General features: G+C 34.4%; 2 protein-coding genes across 4 annotated transcripts in view; one reads left to right on the forward strand and one right to left on the reverse strand.

Annotated features, from left to right (window-relative positions):
• Positions 1–23,689, forward strand: part of CEP85L (centrosomal protein 85 like) — a 167,285-nt gene that overhangs the window by 47,097 nt on the left and 96,499 nt on the right. For all 3 annotated transcript variants that reach the window (XM_046005488.1, XM_046005491.1, XM_046005489.1), the window contains exon 3: positions 7,370–8,157. In XM_046005488.1, coding sequence (XP_045861444.1) covers positions 7,370–8,157 — 788 coding nt within the window. The remainder of the gene's footprint in view (positions 1–7,369; positions 8,158–23,689) is intronic.
• Positions 13,876–23,563, reverse strand: PLN (phospholamban). Its single transcript, XM_046005492.1, has 2 exons — positions 23,438–23,563; positions 13,876–15,415 (listed from the first exon to the last, which is right to left on the reverse strand). The coding sequence occupies exon 2, from the start codon at positions 15,312–15,314 to the stop codon at positions 15,156–15,158; it is 159 nt and encodes a 52-aa protein (XP_045861448.1). The 5' UTR covers positions 15,315–15,415; positions 23,438–23,563; the 3' UTR covers positions 13,876–15,155.

Raw genomic sequence — 23,689 nt, forward strand, 5'->3', positions numbered from 1 at the left:
TTGTTTCCTTTGCCTTTGGGGCCATCTTGAAAGAAGTTTCTGTGGCCGATGTCAAAGAGGTTACTGTCTATGTTCTCCTCTAGGATTTTGATAGATTCCTGCCTCATGTTGAGGTCTTTTATACATTTCGAGTTTATCTTTGTGTATGGTGTAGGTGAATGGTCAAGTTTCATTCTTCTATACATAGTTGTCCAATTTTCCCAGCACAATTTTATTAAAGAGACTGTCTTTTTTCCACTGGATATTTTTTCCTGCTTTGTCGAAGATTATTTGACCATAGAGTTGCGGGTCCATATCTGGGCTCTCTACTCTGTTGCACTGGTCTATGTGTCTGTTTTTATGCCAGTACCATGCTGTCTTGGTGATCACAGCTTTGTAATAAAGCTTGAAATCAGGAAACGTGATGCCCTCAGTTTTGTTTTTCTTTTTCAGCATTTCCTTAGCAATTCGGGTTCTCTTCTGGTTCCATTCAAATTTTAGGATTGTTTGTTCCAGCTCTTTGAAAAATACTGGTGGAATTTTGATTCGGGATGACATTGAAAGTATAGATTGCTCTGGGCAATATAGACATTTTAACAATGTTTAATCTTCTGATCCATGAGCATGGAATTCTCTTCCATCTTTTTGTGTCTTCTTCAGTTTCTTGAGGAACTGCAGAACACTAATGAAAGAAATAGATACTGTTTTTATTGTTTTATGCAGTTATCATCCTTTGTTTTTTTAGATTTGATTGCATTTAGTTAAAAAAAAACCCGTCTTTATTTTTATCATCATCATTATTATTATTATCATCATTATTAATATTTTACAACTCAGGACTCATTTGTCTTCTTCCTGAAAGAAACTAAAGGATCTTAGTAGTTTCTTTAGTGAGTCTATTGATAAACTCTGTTTTTGCTTAGCTGAAAATATATTTTGCCCATGTTCTTGAAAGATAGCTTACCTTTCTAAGCAATTCTTGGGTGCCAGTTATTTATTTTAACCCTTTGAAGATATTATTTCACTGTGTTCTGGATTCCATTACCGTTGTTGAGAAGTTGGTTATTATCCTGAGAGTTCGTTTGTGAATAGTTTGCCTTTTCTCTCTGGCAGACTGTTCTTTTGTCTAGTATTTTGTAGTTTCCTTGTGATAAACTTTAGTCTTGCTCTTTAGCTGTGTATATAATAGTGAGTTGTAAACCCTGAGGGGAAGGGATATATTCATATTTTTGTGAGTAATGTATATACATTGTCTTTTCTACCTAGTACAGTGCCTTATATATAATATATTCCTAAGAGAGTCTTTGGTTGAATTATTGTTGACTTCCTTTATATAGCTCTTTTCCCACCAGGATGTAGTTTATTTTTTTTATTTTATTTTATTTTATTTTTTTTCAGGATGTAGTTTAGAATGTTTTACAATATTTATAAAAATACAGGGAATGCTTAGAAATGTTCATTTGTTTAAAAAAAAAGGATGGGTTTCATTTGTTTAAAAAAAAGGATGTGGCATAAAAAATTTTTTTTCTGATATGATTACAGCATTAGCAGGAAGGGAAAAAAGTAATATGCTATTGTATAAAACTTTATTGTCTCTGGATTAGAGTTAAAATTTTTCTTTAAAAATGTAATGTTTATTATAATTTATATTGTAACTATATTATTTGATTGCATTTGATTTGATTTGAAAGATTGGGAACAGATGTGTGACTTGGGGGCCACAAAGAAAGAGAGAGAGAGAGAATCTTAAGCAGGCTTCACGCCTAGTATGGAGCCCAGTGTGGGGTCTGATCTCATGACCCTGAGATCATGACCTGAGCTGAATTCAAGAATTGGATGCTTAACCAACTGAGCCATCCAGGCACCCCTAAGTAGGTACTTTCTGTTTTTGTTTTTTTTTTTAAGATTTCATTTATTTATTTGACAGACAGAGATCACAAGTTGGCAGAAAGGCAGGCAGAGAGAGAGAGGAGGAAGCAGGCTCCCTGCTGAGCAGAGAGCCCGATGCGGGGCTCAATCCCAGGACCCTGAGATCATGACCTGAGGCGAAGGCAGAGGCTTTAACCCACTGAGCCACCCAGGCGCCCCCAATAGGTACATTTTAAATCAAAATATTTTGAAAGGGGGTTACATAGTTTCCTGATTAATTTTTTTAATGTAAAAACTTGTGATTTATTATTGTAATATAGGTCTGAAGGGTGTGGTCTTTTTGAATTTATTTGTTTTTATTTAGGAAGGGTAGAACAGAGAGAGAAACTGTATTACAAGAAAAGATAGAATCAGTGTATTCCTCTGTTGCCAGATGACAATAACATGACAGTGAAACAAAAGGTTGAGATTTTGTCAGAATTCAGAATATATTATCTTAAATATTCAGTTGTATTATCAGGTTACAGCAAAGTCCTCCTCTTATATTTTTCCCTTGCAGTCCGAAATCTGTGAAACCATTAGCTGTATGGTGTTCTCTGTAAGTGCTAAAGACCCTGTCCTCCAGTTTTTAAAAGCACTACCCTTTGCTAGTTTCAGATTTCACTGTGGTAACTTAGATGTGGGCCAGATGCCATTGTAATAACTTGCATTTGGGATTTGTGGCTACAATTAGATAGGATAATGAAGCACATTAGGAGTTGCATTACATCTATCTCTAATTGCCTTTGTTTCATTAATGCAAAAATAACATTCTTAAGGTGTTAATATTTTCTGGACTCATCTCTGAGATATAATAGTCCTTTTTCTAGATACCCATGCTATCAGATATTTAATTTTTTCTTCATTATTTCATGTTGTATGTGCATGTGTGTGTATGTGCTTATGTTTGTGAATAGACTAGGCTTTAATCCTTAGATTGGCCCGTACTGAATTCTGAAAGTCACAGTAAATCAGTTTGTACATTAGAATTCAGATACTGGTGATGGTTGAACTTGGGATATTTAAGCTTGAAAGCTTCAGAACTGGAATCAGACCCAGACAGAATGATGTTATAGTGAATAGAACAGAGAATCACTTACTCAACAGTCATATTTCCTGGTCCCCTGTCTACTTTAACTGAATCAGGATCTCTCGGAGTAGGCTCCAGATCCCAGGTAATTGTTTTTGTATGTTAACGTTTGAGAAATTCAGAAAAGTGACTTTTAGGCAATTCTTTTCTCAAAGTATAATGTTCTTTGAGTAGCATATATCAATTATTTTCATATTTGCAGGAGGAAATACTAGTATGATGTGGAATTGGTTTTTATCACCAATTATTGATTTTTCATGCAGTTGGGAAATACTGAGCTAGGAAAGGTAGACAGAAAAGTAGCACATTTATCAGATATAAGTACAGCCAAGACTGGTGATCTGTGGTCTCAGAGGTTTCAGCTGTAGCATGGAAAGTGAGACAGTCACCTGATACATTATTCATACTTAAGTAACAGTGTTATTTGAAATATTTTAAACTCTTTGAGGTCACAAAACAAAACATCTTTGCAATAGTTTGACCAAATGGTAAGATTATGCTCCTTGAAAAGAAATTAGGACACTGTATAAAGTTAAATATGAAAACATCTTTCTCCTTTTCTCCTCTTTTCTATGATGAGGGGTATACCTTTGTTTATTAAGTTCTGGGTGTATTCTTCCAGATCGTTTCTCTGCTCATGAATGTATATGTATTTACATATATTTGCTTATGTGCTTACATATTTTAAATATTGATATATACAAACAGATTGCCTTTCTTCTCTCAAAGGCTATAACAATTTAATTTCTCATCATTGTGGGATATTGTAGCCTTTAATAACATGAATAGGATAGGGAACACACTTTAACTATTAATGAATTTGAACATCTTTTTTTTTTTTTTAAGATTTTATTTATTTATTTGTTAGAGAGTGAGCATGATCATGAGCAGGAAGGAAGGGCAGAGGGAGATGGAGAGCAGGTTCCCCGCTGAGCAGGGAGCTTGACTCAGGGCTCTAGACCCCAGGATCATGACCTGAACTGAAGGCAGACACTTAACTGACTGAGCCACCCACATGCTCTGAACATTTTTTTTTTTAAACATGTATTTTTTTTTTGCATTTCTTGTGATTTGCTTTCTGATTTCCTTTGCCCATTTTTAAATACGGTAGTTAGGTTTTGTTTCGTTTTTAAATTTTTTGGAGTTCCTTGTATCTTACGGATATTTAGTCTTTTGTCTGTTACATGACAGAGTAACATTTATTTATTAGCTTTTTTAATGGTGTAATGATAACTAATGTTTTTCTCTGTACCAGAAATTCTTATGAGTCCTTTATGTGTGTTTCTTCATTTAATCTTCACTCTCGTGCTGTCTGCTTTATGGACGAGGGGACTGTGAGGCAAGAAGGTTAAATAAGTTGTTTGAACACATGCCACTAAGTGGTAGAGGTAGGCTTTGAATCTAAAAAGACTAATTTTAAAATTGTTATATTTAACCTTTACACTTTATCTTTACTTACCAAGTTTTTTAAATATAAAAAACCAAAAACTTCAAATTTTTATTTTATTTTTTTCAAGATTTTATTTATTTATTTGACAGAGAGAGAGAGATCACAAGTAGGCAGAGAGGTAGGCAGAGAGAGAGGGGAAATCAGGTTCCCCGCTGAGCAGAGAGCCCAATGCAGGACTCGATCCCAGGACCCTGAGATCATGACCAACGCTGAAGGCAGAAGCTTAACCACTGAGCACCCAGGCGCACCAAATTTTTATTTTTTTAAAGTTAAAGATCTTTAATGATTTTAATACAAATACTCCTTTAGTAATAGTAACACAAACGTGTATAGATATATACACACACACACTTACGTAGTTGGTAAATAGATGTAGTACTATAATATATTAATACAGATATTTCATACACTTTTAGGGACATGTGTCCTGTTTCTATTTAGAACTAACCTTCAGTAGCATATTCCCTTATTTTTTCTATTGATTATCATAATAATCTGTTAATCTTCCTGTTGCCAATCATTTTGCTTTAATCTATCCTCAACACTGTTATTGGAATAATCATTTTAAGTATGGTTTGATCATGTTACTCACTCCTTTGGAAACTTTCAGTGGTATCACATTTCTTGATGAATGAAGGCCAGGCTCTTTCCTTAATGGGGCATTTGAAGACTTAATTAATTCTGTTTCATCTTTACCTTTAAAGAATTACCTTGAGGAAATTTTTTTCTGTTTAGAAAATTTAGTCTGCTCGCTGATACAGTATCTAGTATACTAGTCTTTGTATCCTGTGGTTCAGGTTCAGATTTCCATGGCACCTTGTTCACATGCATATATGAATGGCATACTGCAAAGCACTGTCATTTCTTGAATTTCCATATGGTCTGACCTCAGCTGTGGTACACTGGTTGGAAAGGGGGCGAGAGAATCAAGCACATGTTTTTGAAGCAAAGTTTGTATAGCCAACAAAAGATTTTTCTCTCTTTAGATTGTGTATTGGGGCTGATGGAGATTGGGTGTGTTGAGCAGGACTAAAGTCCTGCCCCAGCCACCCTAGGGCACAGCCAGTGGTGGTAAGTATGGGCTTTTGCAGTATCTGACTTTATTTGTTATATGATCTTGAGCAATATACTTAACTTTTCTAAATGTTAACTTCCTCCTTTGAGCAACTTTTCTTGATACTACATATAGCAGATAAACGGGATAATTTGTTTTTTTCTTTGGGAGTTGCATTCTTCTGGCTTACTTGGTTCGGTTAGTGTTCTTAATCTGCAGAAGCTTAATGAGGAATTTATTTAAAGATGTTTAGTACCTCATAGAATGGGGGTGGGGTGGAAGGTTGGAGAACCAGGCTTAAAAACTTGCAGGTAGTTTCCTTCAGTTCATCTTTGAGAACCATCACTTCTCCAGCCCTACCAAGTACCAGTGCTGCCCAATTGCTGCCACTCTGGGCCAGACCTTGATTGACTGCTGCTGGTGCTGTCATTGTGGAAGGCTAATGCCTCTGCTGTTATTTGTACCAGCCAGAAATAGTAGCTCCATACAGAGCCATTTTCTTACATGACTCACTTCCAAACCGAGATCTTGTGCAGGTGTTTCTGAATGTCTACACCGTACGTAGTTGCAGAGAATGTTGGGAATCTGAGGTCTAAAATTAATTTTGGGAGATTAGACTTATAATGTGGGAATTACCCTGAGTATAAAAAGATTCTGCACAAGCTGATGAGAAGCTTGAGCATGATAAATGTTCGCTATAGTACTTTTGCTTGTGTTCTTCCATCTGTAATATTTTTTTTTCTTCATTTCCAGGTGAATAAATTGTGTGTTGGAGTTTCATTGTTAATTAGTCTACCTGGCTCTTTCTTATCTGAGTTTCCTTATGGCCTTTTCATCATTTCTTTTCACATTATTTTATTTCTTTAGGACAACATCAAAGCTCACAAGTAGTATTAAACATACTCTAGTATGAACCAAACAGTATGGAAAAATATAGAATAAACTTTGAAAGTTGCCTTTCAACACTCACCTCTTCTCCCCTCACACTTTCAATTATTATCCCCCTTTGAAGTGTCCTCTGATAAAAATTTCTAATCTTTAATTTTAACACATTTGATGATAATTTGTCACTTAATGGTAAGTTCATGGAAGAGAGAGGTCTTTATCTGTGGTTTGGGTTTCCATGGAGCCTACTAAAACTGTTACTGTGTGTAGAAAAATAATATGTAAAGGCTTGACCTAAGGCAATAGCTGTGTCATCATTTTGGAAGTGAAGGCTTACAACTTAGGGGTTTGAATATGCAGAGAAAGGTAGCAGTCTTAGTAGACTCCAGGAGTTCTAGCTTGGGAAACCTACCATTGGAGATGCCATTTAAGGGATACTGGGAATGGAGAAACTACTCTGTGTCTGCAAGTATATTACTAGAGTGCTTTCTGATTATATTCCATTATTGCAGGATCTTCTTTACCCATATTTCTGATTTGAATTAGAGTTTGGGGAGATGCTATAATGTTTGAGTATGGCATAGGTTTCTACAGTTTAGGAAAGACTGTGAAAAATAACCATTTTCTAGTAGTTATTTCTGAGGCTTCAGTGCTAGATGATGAATAAGACTTCCCAGTGAGGAGATGGATTTTTTCTTTTGAAAAAGTAGCGATAATTATGTTAAATAGGGTGACTATAAACCTGTTTTCTAGTCATTTGTCATCTGTAAGTAGATGGTAAATGGACATATATTTCATTATGTATTCATTTTTAGAAAATAACATTTGAAAATGTTTGGTTTGTTTCAGATAAACATAATAACTGCATTTTGATAACGTGTCTCTGAAAAACTTGTGCTGGGAAACCATATTCAGATATTTCTTTTGTCATTTCACATTTAGCAAATTTTTTTCCCATAAATTATAACTAATTTGACATTCTTTTTTCTTTCTTTCTTTCCAGATCATTCAACTTCAAGTGGCACATTATCTTTTAAGCCTAGTCGATCATTGGTTACTCTTCCTACTGCCCATGTCATGCCGTCTAACTCCAGTGCTTCAGTTTCCAAACATAGGGAATCATTGACGTCAGATGGCTCAAAATGGAGTGCAAGCCTCATGCAAACATTGGGAAACCATAGTAGGGGAGAGCAGGACTCTTCACTAGACATGAAGGACTTCCGGCCTCTACGGAAATGGTCATCTTTATCCAAACTCACTGCCCCGGATAACTGCGGCCAGGGTGGCATTGTACATGCTGATGAGTCAAGGAGTGGTTTGGAAAAGACAGGGAGAGCCAAGGTTTTAACGTCTCAACTAAGAACAATTGGGCCTAGCTGCTTACATGATAGTATGGAGATGCTTAAGCTAGAGGACAAGGAAATAAATAAAAAACGATCATCAACTCTGGACTGCAAATATAAATTTGAGAGCTGTAGCAAAGAGGACTTTAGAGTTTCTTCCTCTACTCTTAGGAGACCGACCTTAGACATGACATACAGTGCCTTACCTGAAAGCAAGCCCATTATGACAAGTGCAGAGGCCTTTGAACCTCCGAAATATTTAATGCTGGGTCAACAGGCAGTAGGTGGAGTTCCCATTCAGCCTTCTGTGAGGACACAGATGTGGCTTACGGAGCAGTTGCGGACAAACCCTTTGGAAAGTAGAACTACAGAGGACTCTTACAGTTTAGCTCCTTGGCAACAGCAGCAGATTGAAGAATTGCGACAAGAAAATGAAACACCAGTGCAGGTAAGGCTCAAAATCTAGTGTTTGCTTCCCTCCAGTGGATGTTACGAGTATAGTAAGTAGCACACTTGCAGTAAGCATAGAACAGTGTGTCTGTCCATTGGTGCAGATTGTTTTGCTTTTCCTTTTTCCTTCAACTTACTAAGCATAAATGTTATAAACTCCCGAAGTACTGTTTTGATAAACAAAGGTTAAAAAATATTTGAGGCTGATTAAAATGAAAACTTAAAATCTTATACCTAACTTAGTCTTTACTTTCCTTCTCCTTTGTTAAGTGAGCATAAAAATGAACAAAGCAACACATTTTCAATTTAAATATGAAAGAGACAAAGGAACTGGCTTGGTATAGTAGAACATAAACTTGGGAGTATGAGGTCTTGGATTTTGTCTCTATCAGATTCAGAACCTGGATGATTTTTCCATCTGGGCCTCAGTTTCTTTTTCTGTTCTTCTATTTTTTTTCAATTAGTGAATAATTGACATATAACATTGCATTCGTTTCAGTTCTACAACATAATGACTTGTTATATGTATGTTTTGTGAAGTGATCACCACAATGAGTCTAAGTCTGGTCTGGTTAATGTCCATCACCCTATATAGTTTCAATTTTTTTCTCTTTGTGATAACTTGTAAAATTTTGTCTCTTAGCAACTTTCAAATATATGATAGTGTATTATTAACTAGAGTTATCATGGTGTACAGCAAGTACATCCTTATGACTTGGAAGTTTTTATCTTTTGACTTCCTTCACCCATTTTGTCCACCCCACCCTGGCTGGCCCTTGGAACACCCATTAGTTCTCCATAATTTTTTTTTTTTTTTTTTTAAGATTCTACATATAAATGTGATGATACAGTATTTATCTTTGACTTCTTTCACTTATCACAATGCTCTCAAGGTACATTCATGTTGTCACAAATGGCAAAATTTCATTTTGTTACAACTGAATAATAATCCATTGTATATATACCACATTTTCTTTGTTCATTCATTCATCAGTGGACACTTAGCTTGCTTTCATGTCCTGACAACGCTAAATAGTGCTCCGGAGGACACAGGAGTGCATATATCCTTTTGGGTTAGTTTTCATTTAAGTACCCAGAAGGGGAACTGCTAGATCATATGGTAGCACTATTTTTAATTTTTTGAGGAACCCCTCATACTGTTTTCCATAGTGGCTACACCAATTTACATTCCCACATAGAGTGCACAAGTTTTTGCTTTTCTCCACATCCTTGCCAATACTTATAATCTCTTGTCTTTTTGATCATGACTATTCTAACAGGTGTGAGGTGATAGCTCATTGTGGCTTTGATCTGCATTTCCCTGATAGTGATGTTGGGCACCTTTTCATATGTCTCTTGGCTGCATGTCTTCTCATTTCTTCATCTATGAAATGAGAAGGTCGAACTAAAGTCATTTTTAAAGTTTTGGTGGTGCTTGATACACATTTAGGTTTATAAGCAAAAAAAAAAAAAGATTAAGTTCGGTATCAGGATTTATAATCAGGGGGCACCTGGGTGGCTTAGTCAGTTGAGCATCTTTCTTTGCCTCAGGTCATGATCTCAGGGTCTTGGGATCAAGCCCCACATTGGGATCCCTGCTCAGTGGGGAGCCTGCTTCTCCCTCTCCCTCTGCCTGCCACTCCCCTGTTTGTGTGCGCTCTTCCTCTCTCAAAAACATAAAATCTTAAAAAAAAGATTCATTAATCAGTTTGAGGAAAGCATTTTATAAAATATCACATATAAATAAAAGTGACATGTATCCCCTAAAGTAACATGTAAATATGTACATTTTTTTTTCCAGAGTAATTTCCACAGCTCATTTTAACTGGGAAAGCAATTATCTGTAGAATTTTTTATAAATCTTATCATCCATTTTTTATTACCAGAATTTTCTGAAACTAATTAATTCTATCAGAAATTATGAAATTTCCCATAGAGAAAACATTTAAAATTACTATTCATTACTGCTACTAATAAAAAATAGTAAAGATTAAAGGAATATGTCCTATGAAAGGGTAAGGAGATCACTTATCTAGAAACCTTGCAAATCTGAGTTCCAAAACATACACATACCTGAATATGCTACATTTACAGGGGAATCCTGAACACATCCCATGTACCTTCTGTATTCTTGTTTTGGGCACAGTACTGAACAATCTTGATTATATATAAAAACCACATAACAAAAAGGAAGCATTATTATGATGTTTGAAATACAAATCAGAGAAGAGCAATTTAACCAGATTTGTGATTTATCAGTTCAAGTGATTGAAAGATAGGAAACCTAATTTTTATAATTAAAAAAATTTTTTTTTAAAGATTTTATTTATTTATTTGAGAGAGCACAGAGGGAGAGTGGAAGGGAGAAGCAGACCTCTGCTGAGCAGGGATCCCAATGTGGGACTCGATCCCAGGACTCTGGTATCATGCCCTGAGCCAAAGGCAGATGCCTAACCAACTGAGCCACCTGGGCACTCCAGAAACCTAATTTTTAAAATGCTATTATATTTTAGTTCTCAAATGCTCTGTGATTATATGAGAACAGGGATCAGACAGTTATTTCTTCAGCTGGTATTTTTGCACAGAATTGTAGTTGTCCATGGGGTGCTAAGTAATAATATTCCAACCTGAAGGTGTGATAGAAGGATAACTGAGCAAATTGAATGAATTTAAGGGAGTGAGTACTAATTTACTTCTTTTACTCTACTTGGAAAATCCTGTGCTTTGGAGTTTTTCCCAACCTTGAAGCTATGCAAAGAGGATAAGAAGCTTGGAGGTGCACTATAGAGCCAAACTTATATTTAAATCTTCTGCCTAGTACATGGTAGAGGAAGAAGGATACTAGAGGACAACATTTGCACACACCCTGGCATGTCCTGCTTTTTGATGAACCGTATTTGGAAGTGTCTCTTCGTTGTGCTCCTAAGTGTTGTAGTAGAGAGATGAAAGCAGGTAAAGAAAACTGAAGACACTTCAGTTGCCATGTTTAAATGATCACTTCTCTTCTCATTCCCTTCTTGGACTATTACAGAAAACAGTTCTTGAATACCTTCTCCTTGGAGCCTCCAAGTGCTGTCTTTATTATAAAAGTTCTTATCTTAGTTGTTTCTTAAAAGACCTTTTAAAGAATTGACATCTTTTTTGTCTAATTTGTACATAAAGGAAAGAGCCATAGTAAGGATCAGACCATCTGATAAATTGTGAGAATGTGTATGATTTTCAGGCACAACTCCTAAACTCTCACCATGAAAGAAACCTCTCTCTACAACCAAAGAAAGGAATTTGGCAGAGTCATAATCTAATACTACCATAGATTTATATAGAACCTAGTAGCTCTCAAGAGTGTTTATCTCATTTGATCTGCACGATTTCTTTCCCTGCTTTTCTCCCTCCAAAGGTTAATATTGTAATGTGGAAGTTTGGCTCTTAGGAATAATCATTGAGTCAGCTTCACAGTCACATGCTCATGCTGTTCCTCGATTCCCATGATTTCCTACTAACTCAGCTAGAATGCTGGTAGAGTAGTACTCTGAAACATTTTCCTTTGTAAATGAAGAGAGGCTATCTATGCCTTTAGGTGGTTAGAATATAGACCTCCATGTGCAAACTGTCTTTGGGTCTTTCCTCTGTTCTGTGTCACCCCTCTCCTCCCACCTTCCCCAAAACCTCTCTGACCCTACAGCACAAGAGAAAGACCACCAGAGTCTTGCCTTCTCTTTGGAAAGAATGTATCCCTTACCATTTCCTTCTTTTATTTCTTTTCTGGGGGATGGGAGAATGGGGGAAGGGCTTGGGAGGTGTATATCTCTACACACAACAGTATCCATTGGATTCCTTTAAGCTCACAGTGCATCTTTTCAGGCAGAAGTGAAGAAATGGTCTGTTTATTGAGGAAGTTGGTTAACCTTCTTCTTTTCTTTTACATTCCCTAGGATGTTTCTAAGTTCTGGGTTGCAATCATTGTTTAAAGAGAGGAAGATAAAATTTTGTACCCCACTTAAATCATGATGAGGCTTTGTCAGCCAAAATATTGACACCTAGTGATTTCAGCATATTTTGCTGAAAACTTTATATAAATCAAGAATGTAAATAAAAATTTGATAAAATGACTTAAGTGACTTGGTTTTTGTTTAACATGATTAAAAAATGAAAAAGATTTATTTTTAATATGAGAGTGTTTTATATATTCTATTGCATACTCTGAAAAGAAATGGTTTTCTTATTTTTTCTTATTTTTGTCCCTTTTTTTTTTTTACTGTTTAAGATCTAACTGTGCACTGAAAGCTGTGAACCCGATGACACTCTAAATAGATAGGATGTGACAATATGACACATTCACTTGGTAGTTAAAAAGCATTTTGTATATATGCTTTAATAAATTAGTAATATGTTTGACTTTTTTTAATCTTTCAACTTTTCTACATAGTATTGGCTTGTAATTTTATACCTCAGAAGAGCAAATTAAAAAAAAAAACAAACTTACTTGTTTCTCACTTTGCCAGAAGACTAAAAAATAATTAGAGGAGAAATAAAATCTAAATAGTAGAAAATTCATTATTTTATGTAGGTCTGCCCTCTTGTGTCTATATGAGGAAATCTTGATCTTACTTTGAGAAAAGTCACTTACTGAAAACAATCTACAAAACCAAAACTACTTATATTGATTGTTTTATGGCCATATCAATCATGAGTTATATTAAAAAGCAATTTCACTGAGTTCAAGAAGGTTCTTTTTGATATAGGTGATTTGCATTAAATAAATATTTTGAAACAACTACTATATAAAGGGCAACGTTAAACACTTAAAAATTAGTTCATTTGTAGTATCCTGTAAGTTAAGATTAAATTTTATTCTCTAGTAGAAAGAATATTTGGTATTTAAAAATTTTAAATACATTGTTTTATTATATCTTATCTTTACATATCATGATAAACAGAATAAATAAGTTCCATTTAAAGAATAGGTTTTTTTGTTCTACTTTATAATCTGAGTTACAGTATACTTTAATCCTCAAGAAAAAGGTTTTTAATTTCTCTTAAAGTCAGAAAGAAAAACAAAAAACTTACTTCTATTTTACTTAGGGAAATATTCCATAACTTCACATTTTATAGTTTGATGTTGATGTTGTAATAATGAACAATACAATGAAAGGAAAAGAATTTAGCATTTCAGGTTTTCACATATTAACATCAGTGCAGCTAATTGTAGAACTGGGTTACTTTTTTCACAAGTAATTATACCAGTGATGTGAATGTATTGCTTATTATTTATAAGCTTTCTAGTTGATAGTAGGGATCTCCAGCCCATAGATGAGGCTTTGCTGAAATCTCCCCGTCAGTATGAGATCCTTTTTCGTCTGTTCCTCAAATATCAGTGAATCAAAACTACTGCCCCATCTCTAGTACCTGTCAGGTAACCAGAAAAAATTTATAACAGTGTCTCCTTGACTAATCTGTTAGTTGCACTTATATTATAAACCAAGGTCACTACTGACTTTTCAAATTCTTTTAGTAACCACATTTTAGCATATCATACAGTAAATTTTGTGTTCTCTACTCTTTTAGTATTGCTATATTAGTAATGTGTCTTGAATTGAAGTTAAAATGACTAGATTATGCAGTATAGGTATAAACCACTTTCGGCCTAATTCTAAACTGAATCAAGTTAAATTAACAAATTAATGAATGTATTTTCTAGTACCAAGTTTTACTTCTGTTATGAGTTGGAGGGTATTTTTAAGTGATCAGAGAGGAAATTGAACGTGTATTCAGCAAAAAAAAAAAAATTGTAGATTAATATTGCTGGGTTTATAATTTAGCACAGTAGAATGGCCTACCAAGTAGGTATTGACCATTTGGTTGCCAGGTTAAGGAAAATAGTTCTATTCTATTACGAACTGTAGGACAAAAAGGTCATGTCAAAACGTGATCAAAGAATTAATTTTGGGGAACCCAAAATTTTATTTCTTTTAATGCTTGGAAGAATGTATTTTCCTTTTATTCTTTTTTAAAATCCTTCTTCTTGCCTATATTGAGGCTGAGCTTAAGAATAGAAGACAATCTATAAAATCATCCTAAAGTCTTAAGATTTCATAATTTCAAAGACATAGTGTGATTAAGTTATGTACTTAGATGATGTTAGTGCCTGAAATTAGATTAGACTCTCTTCTATTAGTGTATTAGTAATTATGGCTAATCATACTCTCAGCTGTTAAGTTAACCAGTAGTTCTTGTCTGCTGATCATAATGTACTACAGAGAACGGATTTATGGTTTGTCTTCATATACTAGAATTCCGTAATTCTTTGAAAAAGTTGGTTAAGAGAAATTTTATTTATGTTAGAGTATGGCCTTACTTTTCCTACTTGGTTTTCATAAACTTTAAAAAATGTTAGTGTAGTACAAAGAAAGAATAATACAATTTCTATTTTATAATGTAGGTTATGCGAGTTACTACAAAGAGTTCTGAAGATAATAAGATAACAAATGTGAGAAATCAGTAGGCTATTTCAAATGATGACTCTTCATTTGAATGATTATTTTGGTACTTGGTGAAGACCTGAAAAATATTTAATAAACATCACGGAGGCTTTTACAGTACAATATAAATTATATTTACCCCCAAGAGTGAAGCTAATGCATTATAAGTGAAATGAACTGGTTAGCAGTGCAATTTCAAAACTAAACCTACTTCATCCTCAGAGAATATGTGGGATAGAAACTTACAAGCTCTGTAAGTTTCTGAATTCAACAGTTACATTATGCACACTTACAGTCATTTTGAATTTTTGAAAATAGAGCTCTTTTCATGTTTACACGATCCCACGGGTGAATACATTTGCTAAAAATTTGTTTTGTCCTGAATCTTGACCTTTTCAAAAGAAATTCTTCTACTTAGGAAGTGGTCTGTTATGTAGTACTTTTTCCCCCTCTTCATGGGATGACAGATTTTAAGCTGATGGTGACAAGTTGCATCACTGGAGATTGCAGGAGAACTTCAGAGAAGCATCACAATGATGCAGATCAACAAGAGACATATTAAAATGAGACAGAAATTTATAAATAGATTCTGGAGATTTTGGCGTGCTTGTTGAGGCATTTCAATGGTTGAAGCTCTTCTTATAGCAGAGCGAGTGAGGTATTGGACTTTCTCCATGACCCCAGGAAAGCAGGAAGTCTCAGGTTTTAAATGGTGAAGAGAACGGTAAAAAGCTGGCAGCCAAATATGAGCTCCGTCACTCTCTTCTTTTGGGTAGCCTGGAATGTAAAAATAGTGAATGGATTAGGATCATGCGTGTAACCTATTCTCTGAACAGGTAAAGACACAATTTTGTATTAATTCGTCTTCCTCAATATTTGTATTTATGACATCAAATATGTAGTCTTTTTTGGTGAGGGTCACCATGATGTCTTTTTTGTCTTGTATTTGGAGTGTAAGAACTTAAGTCTTTGTTTCCTCCTCTCAAAATGACTAGAAGTATAGTTTGGTTTAGGGTGCAGCTCATTTCAGACGATTTCCTTGAGCGAAAGTTCTCACATATCTTTCATAAAGACTATTTCGTGTGAGCATAACTGTTGTGAACATTAGTGTATTAATAGCATCAGAGAAAATCTCATAAAAACAAATGCATGTAAGAAATTACTTTGCAGATGTTGATTTTAGTCCAATATAAAAGTTAAATGGGAAGCATTATAGCAGAACTATAGATTCGCATCTTTGTCATCCCTTTGTATGATTTTGTAGCTTTGTAGAATATGCTATTTTGAGTAACATTTTAACAAGACTGGATATTAAGTACTGAAGACTCTCAGGCTTAGAAGGCATAGTAATAAAATTATTATCTCGGGGCACCTCAGTGGCATAGTTGGTTCAGCGTCTGGCTCCTGGTTTTGACTCAGGTCGTGATCCTCAGGGTCATGAGATCCAGCACTCCCATCAGGCTCCACGCTCAGCATGGAGTCTGCTTAAGTTTCTCTTTTCCTCTGTCCCTCCCCTCTGCATGCATGCACACATGCTCTTTTTCTCCCTCTCTCTAAAATAAATAAATCTTTTTAAAAAATTATCATCTCACTGTGTACCACAGACAGTCTCTATTTAGAAATGACCTGTACTCAAGAATGGTGGTTTTCATTTGCTATCTTTCAGAGCTTCCATAAGTTATTCTGTCTAATTAATTAGTTGTGGTAAGTAATAAGTGAAACAAAAATAAAACAATGCATTATTATAGAAAAATTAGAGGTTAGAAATTATCTGTAAATTAAGCATCTAGAGATAATAGTTACTAAGACGGGGATATTTTGTTGTCAGTTATGATATTTCTTTATAAATTTTGAAATAGAAATTAGAGATGGAATTTTTTTTAAGAAGCCTGCAATTTAACTGCTGTTAACATTTGTTGATATATCATTGTTTATCAAGATATTACCACCTATCCCAGTTTCCAGATTTCATTTTCTCCCTAATCTCTCCACATTCCACGAAAGCCTAGATAAAGCGGTCAGCTCTGTTGAGAGAGGCTAGTGCTGGAAAGAGCAGAGAGGAGAACTGAAAGAATGGGAGAGGGAAGATGTATTTCAGGCATGATCAGTGAGAACTAGGAATTTAGGTTTACAAAGCATGTGGTCAATTGTTAGATTCTGTAGTTTCAGTACCTCAGTTTGGCTCTGTTAGCTTTGAATTATACACTAGATTGCACTTTCATTTGGCTGGAGACTTTGGCCTCTTTCTAGTATTGATCTATAGTGAGGAGATCCAAACAGCTAACTTAACATCAAACTTCATTCTTAAAGAGTTGGTAAAACCTGTGTTTCCCTAACATATATATGTCTGTAATATATATTCTTCATTGTCCAATACAAGGGCTGTTAACACCCCGACTACTTGGTAGATGGCATCTTAAGTGTGTTTTTAAATTTAATTACTTTTGTTTGAATTCCTCAGATAAAATACTGTAGAAATGAAGCCTTTTTTGTCATTTAAGAAAATGCATGCTTTAAGTTTTTTTCTGCTATTGGTTAAATGTGGGGGAAGATCCCCATTATTCATTCTTTTATGTATTTGACTAGTTCATGTGAAAATGTATAACGGAATAGTTAAGAAAGGAATAAGAACTAACTATTAGGACTTACATTTTTATGAAGTTTCATGACTTAAATGGTCTGTAAGTTCTGATTTTAAAAATTACTTCGAGAAAAAACATGGAAAAGGAGGAAGCTGGCTAGTTGTTCATCATGAAGCATATATACAAGAGTCATTCCCTACCCCGACACTTTGATGAGTGGGACTTCAGTCACATGAAACATGTCACCTTTCCATAAATACTTCATTGCCTTTTTTGATTCTGTCTTTTGCACATGTTGTTCTGGCTGTGCCTGGAATGTCTACCCTCTTCCCCCCCCCACTCCCCCGCCCCGCCCCGCTCTACCTTTGATTCTTTGCCAGGCAAACTTCAGTTGATCCTTAAGGCCCAGTTTAGATATCACTTCCTAACGAAACTTTCCATTACTCATTAAGGTAGAATTGGTTATCTCCTCTGGTTTTCAGTAGGGCTTTAGTGTTACCTATATCAGGAGAGCTATCTGGCTGTGCTCTAATTTTGATTCACAAGTCCCCAGGTAGACTTGTAGATCATGAGTATAAGGAACTCTGCATGTTTATTTTGTATTCTAGTATGCAGTGCATAGTTGTTACTATTTGAGTAACAAATAGTAACAACTATTTGAGTGAAGCTGAATGAGGGATTCTTATGATTTAATTTAATAGTTTTAGGAAATTGTTAATGATCAAAAGTGTGCTAGGACTAACAGATTAACCAGTTGGAATAACGGAATTTGGTAGTTGAACAGATTATAATCTCCAGTATCCTTTTCAAGTCTCTGTCACAGAAGAGAGAAATGAAGTTTAGAGGATTATATCTTAGATAAATTATTAGTATTAACATTAACCTGAAGGAGGCTTTGTACAGATGGGTATTTGGTGTTTGTGAAATATGAGGTATGCCCTAGGGAGATGAACTCTACTGATGAAGGTATGATGAATGTATTTAAAGATGAGTTCCTCCATTCCTTATAGGCAAGCTGTTAATAGGGTAATATTTGATGGAAATCCTCAAAAGTAATTTCACTTGATATTCATTTTATCTGATGATAATAGAGCATTCTTTTAGGATAATCATAAATGGATTGTATTGGGAGGTTTTGAATTTGTACCTGGCATCAGCAATAATGGAGATAGAAATTAGTCCTACTTCCCCTTTTAAAGGAAATATATATAGATTAGTTGTATGGGAGAGAAGGAGTAAGGACACTTAAAAATTCATCACCCAGGCTGTAGAATCAGAATATTGAAAAATATAAAAGATCCTTTGATAGGGATCTGGTTGTAGAAATGCCATTATTCCTATCTCTTGATTTACATGTAAGAGGCAGAAAAGTACCCACACAGTATTTTGTATACTGTGGGATCTATGATTATTTTCATTTTTGGAGGAATGGGAAGAATACTATTCTTTGTAGGATTTATAAAATCTTTTGTTATCCACTTTTCCTCATTTGCTCAAAAAAAAGTGAAATTGGGAAGTATCAAGATGCTATTCTGTTTTTTGAAATGGAGGAACGAAAGAGACAAACCACAGGGAACTCTTAATCTTCCCACTAAGTACCATAGTAGGCAACATTTTGGTAGAAAGTTACTATATCAGCTTCTGCAAGGGCCCTCACTTTGTTGTGAGTCCTATTTCTTAATGTAATATTAGATGCAATCTTGTGCAAAACAAACCTCAGTCTCAGTAGACTTTGGAAAACTTTTGGTGGTCTGCTTTATGACTTGCTAGGAAACTGAAACAATGCAGTACATGGTGAGCAGCAGTCCTCACCTATAATTTAGGTACTTTCAGTGCTTTGCATAGTTTTCTGAACTTCCAATTTCGGGGAGTACTTTCTCTCTGAAACCTTAAATTCCTGAGATTCTTTATGGAATTCAGAATTTTGCTTTTTTTAAATTTTGGGCTGTTTACTTCTTTTAGTAAATGGAGGCATATTTTCCTAGTAAACTCAAGTATTACACATCTAACACTACAGTCCTACAGATACTTTTTAGAGTTCTTTTTCCACTTAATTGGTTCAGAAGATTAGAATTCTCTGTAGGTTTGAGTGTACAGGACCTCTCTATATTAAGATTATTTGGGGGTTTTGTTTTTTCTTACTATTCACTGTCATTTTCACAGATATCTGGAGATACCTGGAAATGATTATATATGCGTGTTTTGTGACTTGTTGAATCAAGTCAGGACAGTTCATCATAGATTTATTATCCATCTATTGGATGCAGAAGTTCAATTTGGTAGAATAATTTTCCGTTTGAGATTGTCTAATATTAAACTTGGATGTTCTATTTGAAGTTACTTTGTGGCATCAACATTCCAGAACTTTGTTGGTCTGCACTGGCTATTTGAAAGAAGCTTCAGGCTGCTTCTGCCCGGTTATGAAAAGAATTGTGTAAACATAAAAATCACTATGTTCTCAACCCCTAAATTGACACCATAATGAAATGTTTTCCTTGCTGTAAAGCTCTGCCTTGAGGAAAATTCATTAAACAATAGCATAGAGAGATTTTCTCTTTGAAATTGTCACATTACTGTTGCTGTTTTGTCTGTAGACTTGTCTTCATTATCTGTTTATTATGTTAAAATTAATTTATTCACAAAGTATTCTTTTTAACCCTGTAGTAGTTGAGACTTCAGATTCTTCTTTTGGGGGAAAAGGTGTGGGAAGGGAGTGCAGAAGGAACTAATATAAGTGAAATGGTGTTTTTTTTTTTTTTTTTTTTTTTGAAAGACCTGAATGTGGAGTACATTTTAAAATTCACTAGAGGTCCTCAGTTGACTGTGATTATACTGGGGTGGAGCTGTAGGCCCAGGCTTCATTTTACTGTGTTTATTTGGTAATATATGCTTCAGAATTAATGTAGGGTAAGAAAATCGAAGTACAATTTCTAGAAATGTTCAAAAGACTGTATTATCTGTTTTAGGTAACTGTAATTTAGAAAGATTATTTCCTTGATTTTTAACCTTTAGGTTTATTCCATTGCTACTCTGATCAACACTGTTAATTCAGTTTAGATGAAAATCATTTTCATAGCATAAATAACAAAGCAAGATTTCTCTGTTCGAGCACTGTAAAATAAATGGGGTTGGATATTTTAAATGGTAGAATGTGAGCAGGTCAGAAATGAAATCAAGGTAAGGATTTAATATTGGAACTGGAATAAAATGCAAAAGTGTGTGGTTTTGTGAAAAGTTTTGAAAAATTAACCTAGATTTTAGGCATCAGGGCTAAATAGATCAAAGACATGAATATTTTAGGAATGAAACAAATTAAAGGAAACATTGATTGTGGTATGTTCTGTCGTTTTTTTAAAAGCCTGTGAATTATTTTGAGTTTTGCCTTCCATGGTTTATTGTTTAATAACAAGGATATCTGTAACTTTCTTATATCCCTGTCTTTAAAAGTGATCAGGAGAATATTATATAGGTTATTAAGGACATAATGCCCCATGTGTAATTTAGCTTTCAATGACATGGAGTGGTTTTGAATTTAAATGAAGTTTGTGTCCTCTGACTTTGCATTTAGGGTACCATTAAGAGTATTTGAGGACTTTAGTTTATTTTGCTTTGCCAATGTCATGATGTATTTTTAAGCCGTGCTGATCACTGGATGTGATGTGCGTGTGGTTTAGAATTCTAAAATCTTGGCTCCAGCCAAGGCACCGCCATTTCCTAGCTCCGTGACCTTGCAGTTCACATTTTTGCGTCTGTTTCCTAATGTAAAATAGAGATGCAGTATCACACATGTAGGGAGTTAAAAGGATCAAATGAAATTTTGGTATATATCAGTACACTTTGAAGATTGTTCAGAAATAAAGAAGGAAGTTTTGATTGACTATTTCTAGGATTGGTAATAAACATAGTCTAACTTAGAGACTTAATCTAATATTTACATTTAATTTTTACTTAAAAATTAATATATTTCATAGTCTAATACATTACATATCTATTACACAACACATTTACTACATTAAAATTTTTTAAAAGATTTATTTATTTATTTATTTGACAGCGAGAGAAAGAGAGAACACAGTGAGAGAGGGAACACAAGCAGGGGGAATGGGAGAGGGAGAAGATTTCCCACCCAGCAGGGAGGGAGCCGGATGAGGGGCTCGATCCCAGGACCCTAGGATCATGACCTGAGCTGAAGGCAGATGCTTAACAACTGAGCCACCCAGGTGCCCCTAAAAATTTTTTTCTTTTATACAAATTTTGTTTATACAAATACTTTGTTTATACAACTATTCTGTCTCCAATTAATTAGATTAAGAAATAATACATAAAAATATGAACCAAATCTTTTTTTCTGGAATATTATTTTCCTTAATGTCCACTAAAATGCTTTTAAAATAGTTCTAATATTTGAGTTTCAGGAAATTATAATGACTGACTTCCCATCATAAAGCAAGTACTTTAGCTCTTTGACATGTTTTTAAACAACCAGTTTTTCAATACATTCTTCATATTTCTTCCTATTTTATTTCATTTGATACTTTTTTTTTTAACACTTAATTTTAAGCCTCCTGTCTTTGTAAACAAAGACAATTCTTAAATTTCACCTTATGATAGAGATAAACTAGTTGGGACATAATGTCTGGCAGTAGGGCATTTATGTTTGGAAATTTGACTAGCTGTCACTGTAACTGTAATTTTTATTAGCCTGTATACATGATTTATCTCAGGATAACTTTAACAGCAGACTTTGTGCTCTTTTTGGAAATTCTCAACTTTTTGGAGCAATATGTGATGTAGTAAAATTCTAGTACCATAAAAGAATTCATGAATATCCCATTTGAAGTGTGAGAATGTAATTTGTTAGGTATTTGAGTAAAAATTTGTAAATAAGTAAACAAAAACCTGCACCAAGAGACCTTTATGTGATATCAAAGGAAAAAATTTTATGAATATAAAGATATTGAGAGGCAGTTGCAGTGCCTCAGTGGTAGGCAAAAATTAGAAATGTTTTTGCATGTCTTAAGGAAAGCTGCTTGTGGAATTACAAAGTTCTTTTTGAAAAAAGCAATAGAGTTAATATTTGTCATAGGAACTTGGAATTCCAGAGGTAAATTTTATTTTGACATATATGTGAAAGTGTCCTTTATGTCCTGACTGATAGAGATTTAAGAATGAGGACACATTTCGTATATTAAACTGAGGATTGTAACATCAAGAGTAAGTGGAATTCAAACAGAAGTCATAAAATTTACTGTATCATCTTCATTTCTGGGCATTTAAAAAAATTTCCTTCTTTCTCATCACCCCTGTCTAAATGCAGGAAAGGATAATGAAAAACCAGGGAGGGTGGTAACTTGATAACAGTATATTCATTAATAGGCAGAATAAACATTTTTACCAAATTCACTCAAATGAGATATTTAGGAATGTTGTACCAAAATAAGGTCTCTTTAAAATTGCCAAATTGGTATTCTCTAATTTTACAAAGAATTTTACATGTGTTTTTGATGGGTGTTTTAAAATTTTCAAGCTTGTTATTTATGATATGGTATTGGATTTCATATAAGTAACAGAATTTATTAAATCATGGAATTCTTTTTAGAAGTGTTTTTTGAAAGTTGAGTGGAGTTTATAGAGAGGGAAAAAGTCCCCAAAAGGATTTTGAGAGTAGTTTGTCTTATATTTTTAAAAAATTCTATTAAGTATTTACTGTAAAGAATCATAATGATGATATTGGAATAGTAATGCCAGCACTGTGCATGTTGTACAATCACACAACTGCTGATAGTTTCACAGATATAACTGGAAGCCCAGTCCTACCCTGTTTCTCAGCACAGTTACAGATAATGAGATGAAGCCACCGTTTTTGCTTAAAGAAATGAAATCTCCATTACCACCAAATATGGTAACATAATTGAAAGATATTTTAATTGGCAGAAATTCACTTTTGAAAAGCAAAGTAAAAAAGTCAAATTCAAATGACAAACCAATAACCAAGGTTAAAGATGATGTGACCCTTATTATTTCAAAGTTAAGTCTTATTCTTATAGTCCCCGAACAGATATGCATTTATTTAGAAATTAAGTTTTTGTCATATCAAACATTTTATTGTTTAACTTGGAACTGAAATTTACAAAACATGATTAACTCTTGAAAAAGTTCAGTAATTTTAAATTATAGAAAACAAGAATTGCCAAAATCAGTGAACTCTTTTTCTTACCTTGGCTGTTGTGATGATTACAGTATGGAGTATTGTGAAGTTGTATGAAGTCTTATCGGTGTTTAGTTGGAAGTTTTCTGACTCTGTTACCGGACTTATGGGAACAATTGAAGTAGGTGTAGGAGAAAAAGTGCTCTAGGGTGGACTTATGATGTCACACAAGAATTCTGAAGTTATGATTGGCTAGTCATAGTCTTATCACAACCAAACTTTTTTAGAATGTCATTTATCTTCCTTTTAGTATGGAAAGGT

The sequence above is a fragment of the Meles meles genome, chromosome 5 (assembly GCF_922984935.1).
Source record: "Meles meles chromosome 5, mMelMel3.1 paternal haplotype, whole genome shotgun sequence".
Lineage (NCBI taxonomy): Eukaryota > Metazoa > Chordata > Mammalia > Carnivora > Mustelidae > Meles > Meles meles.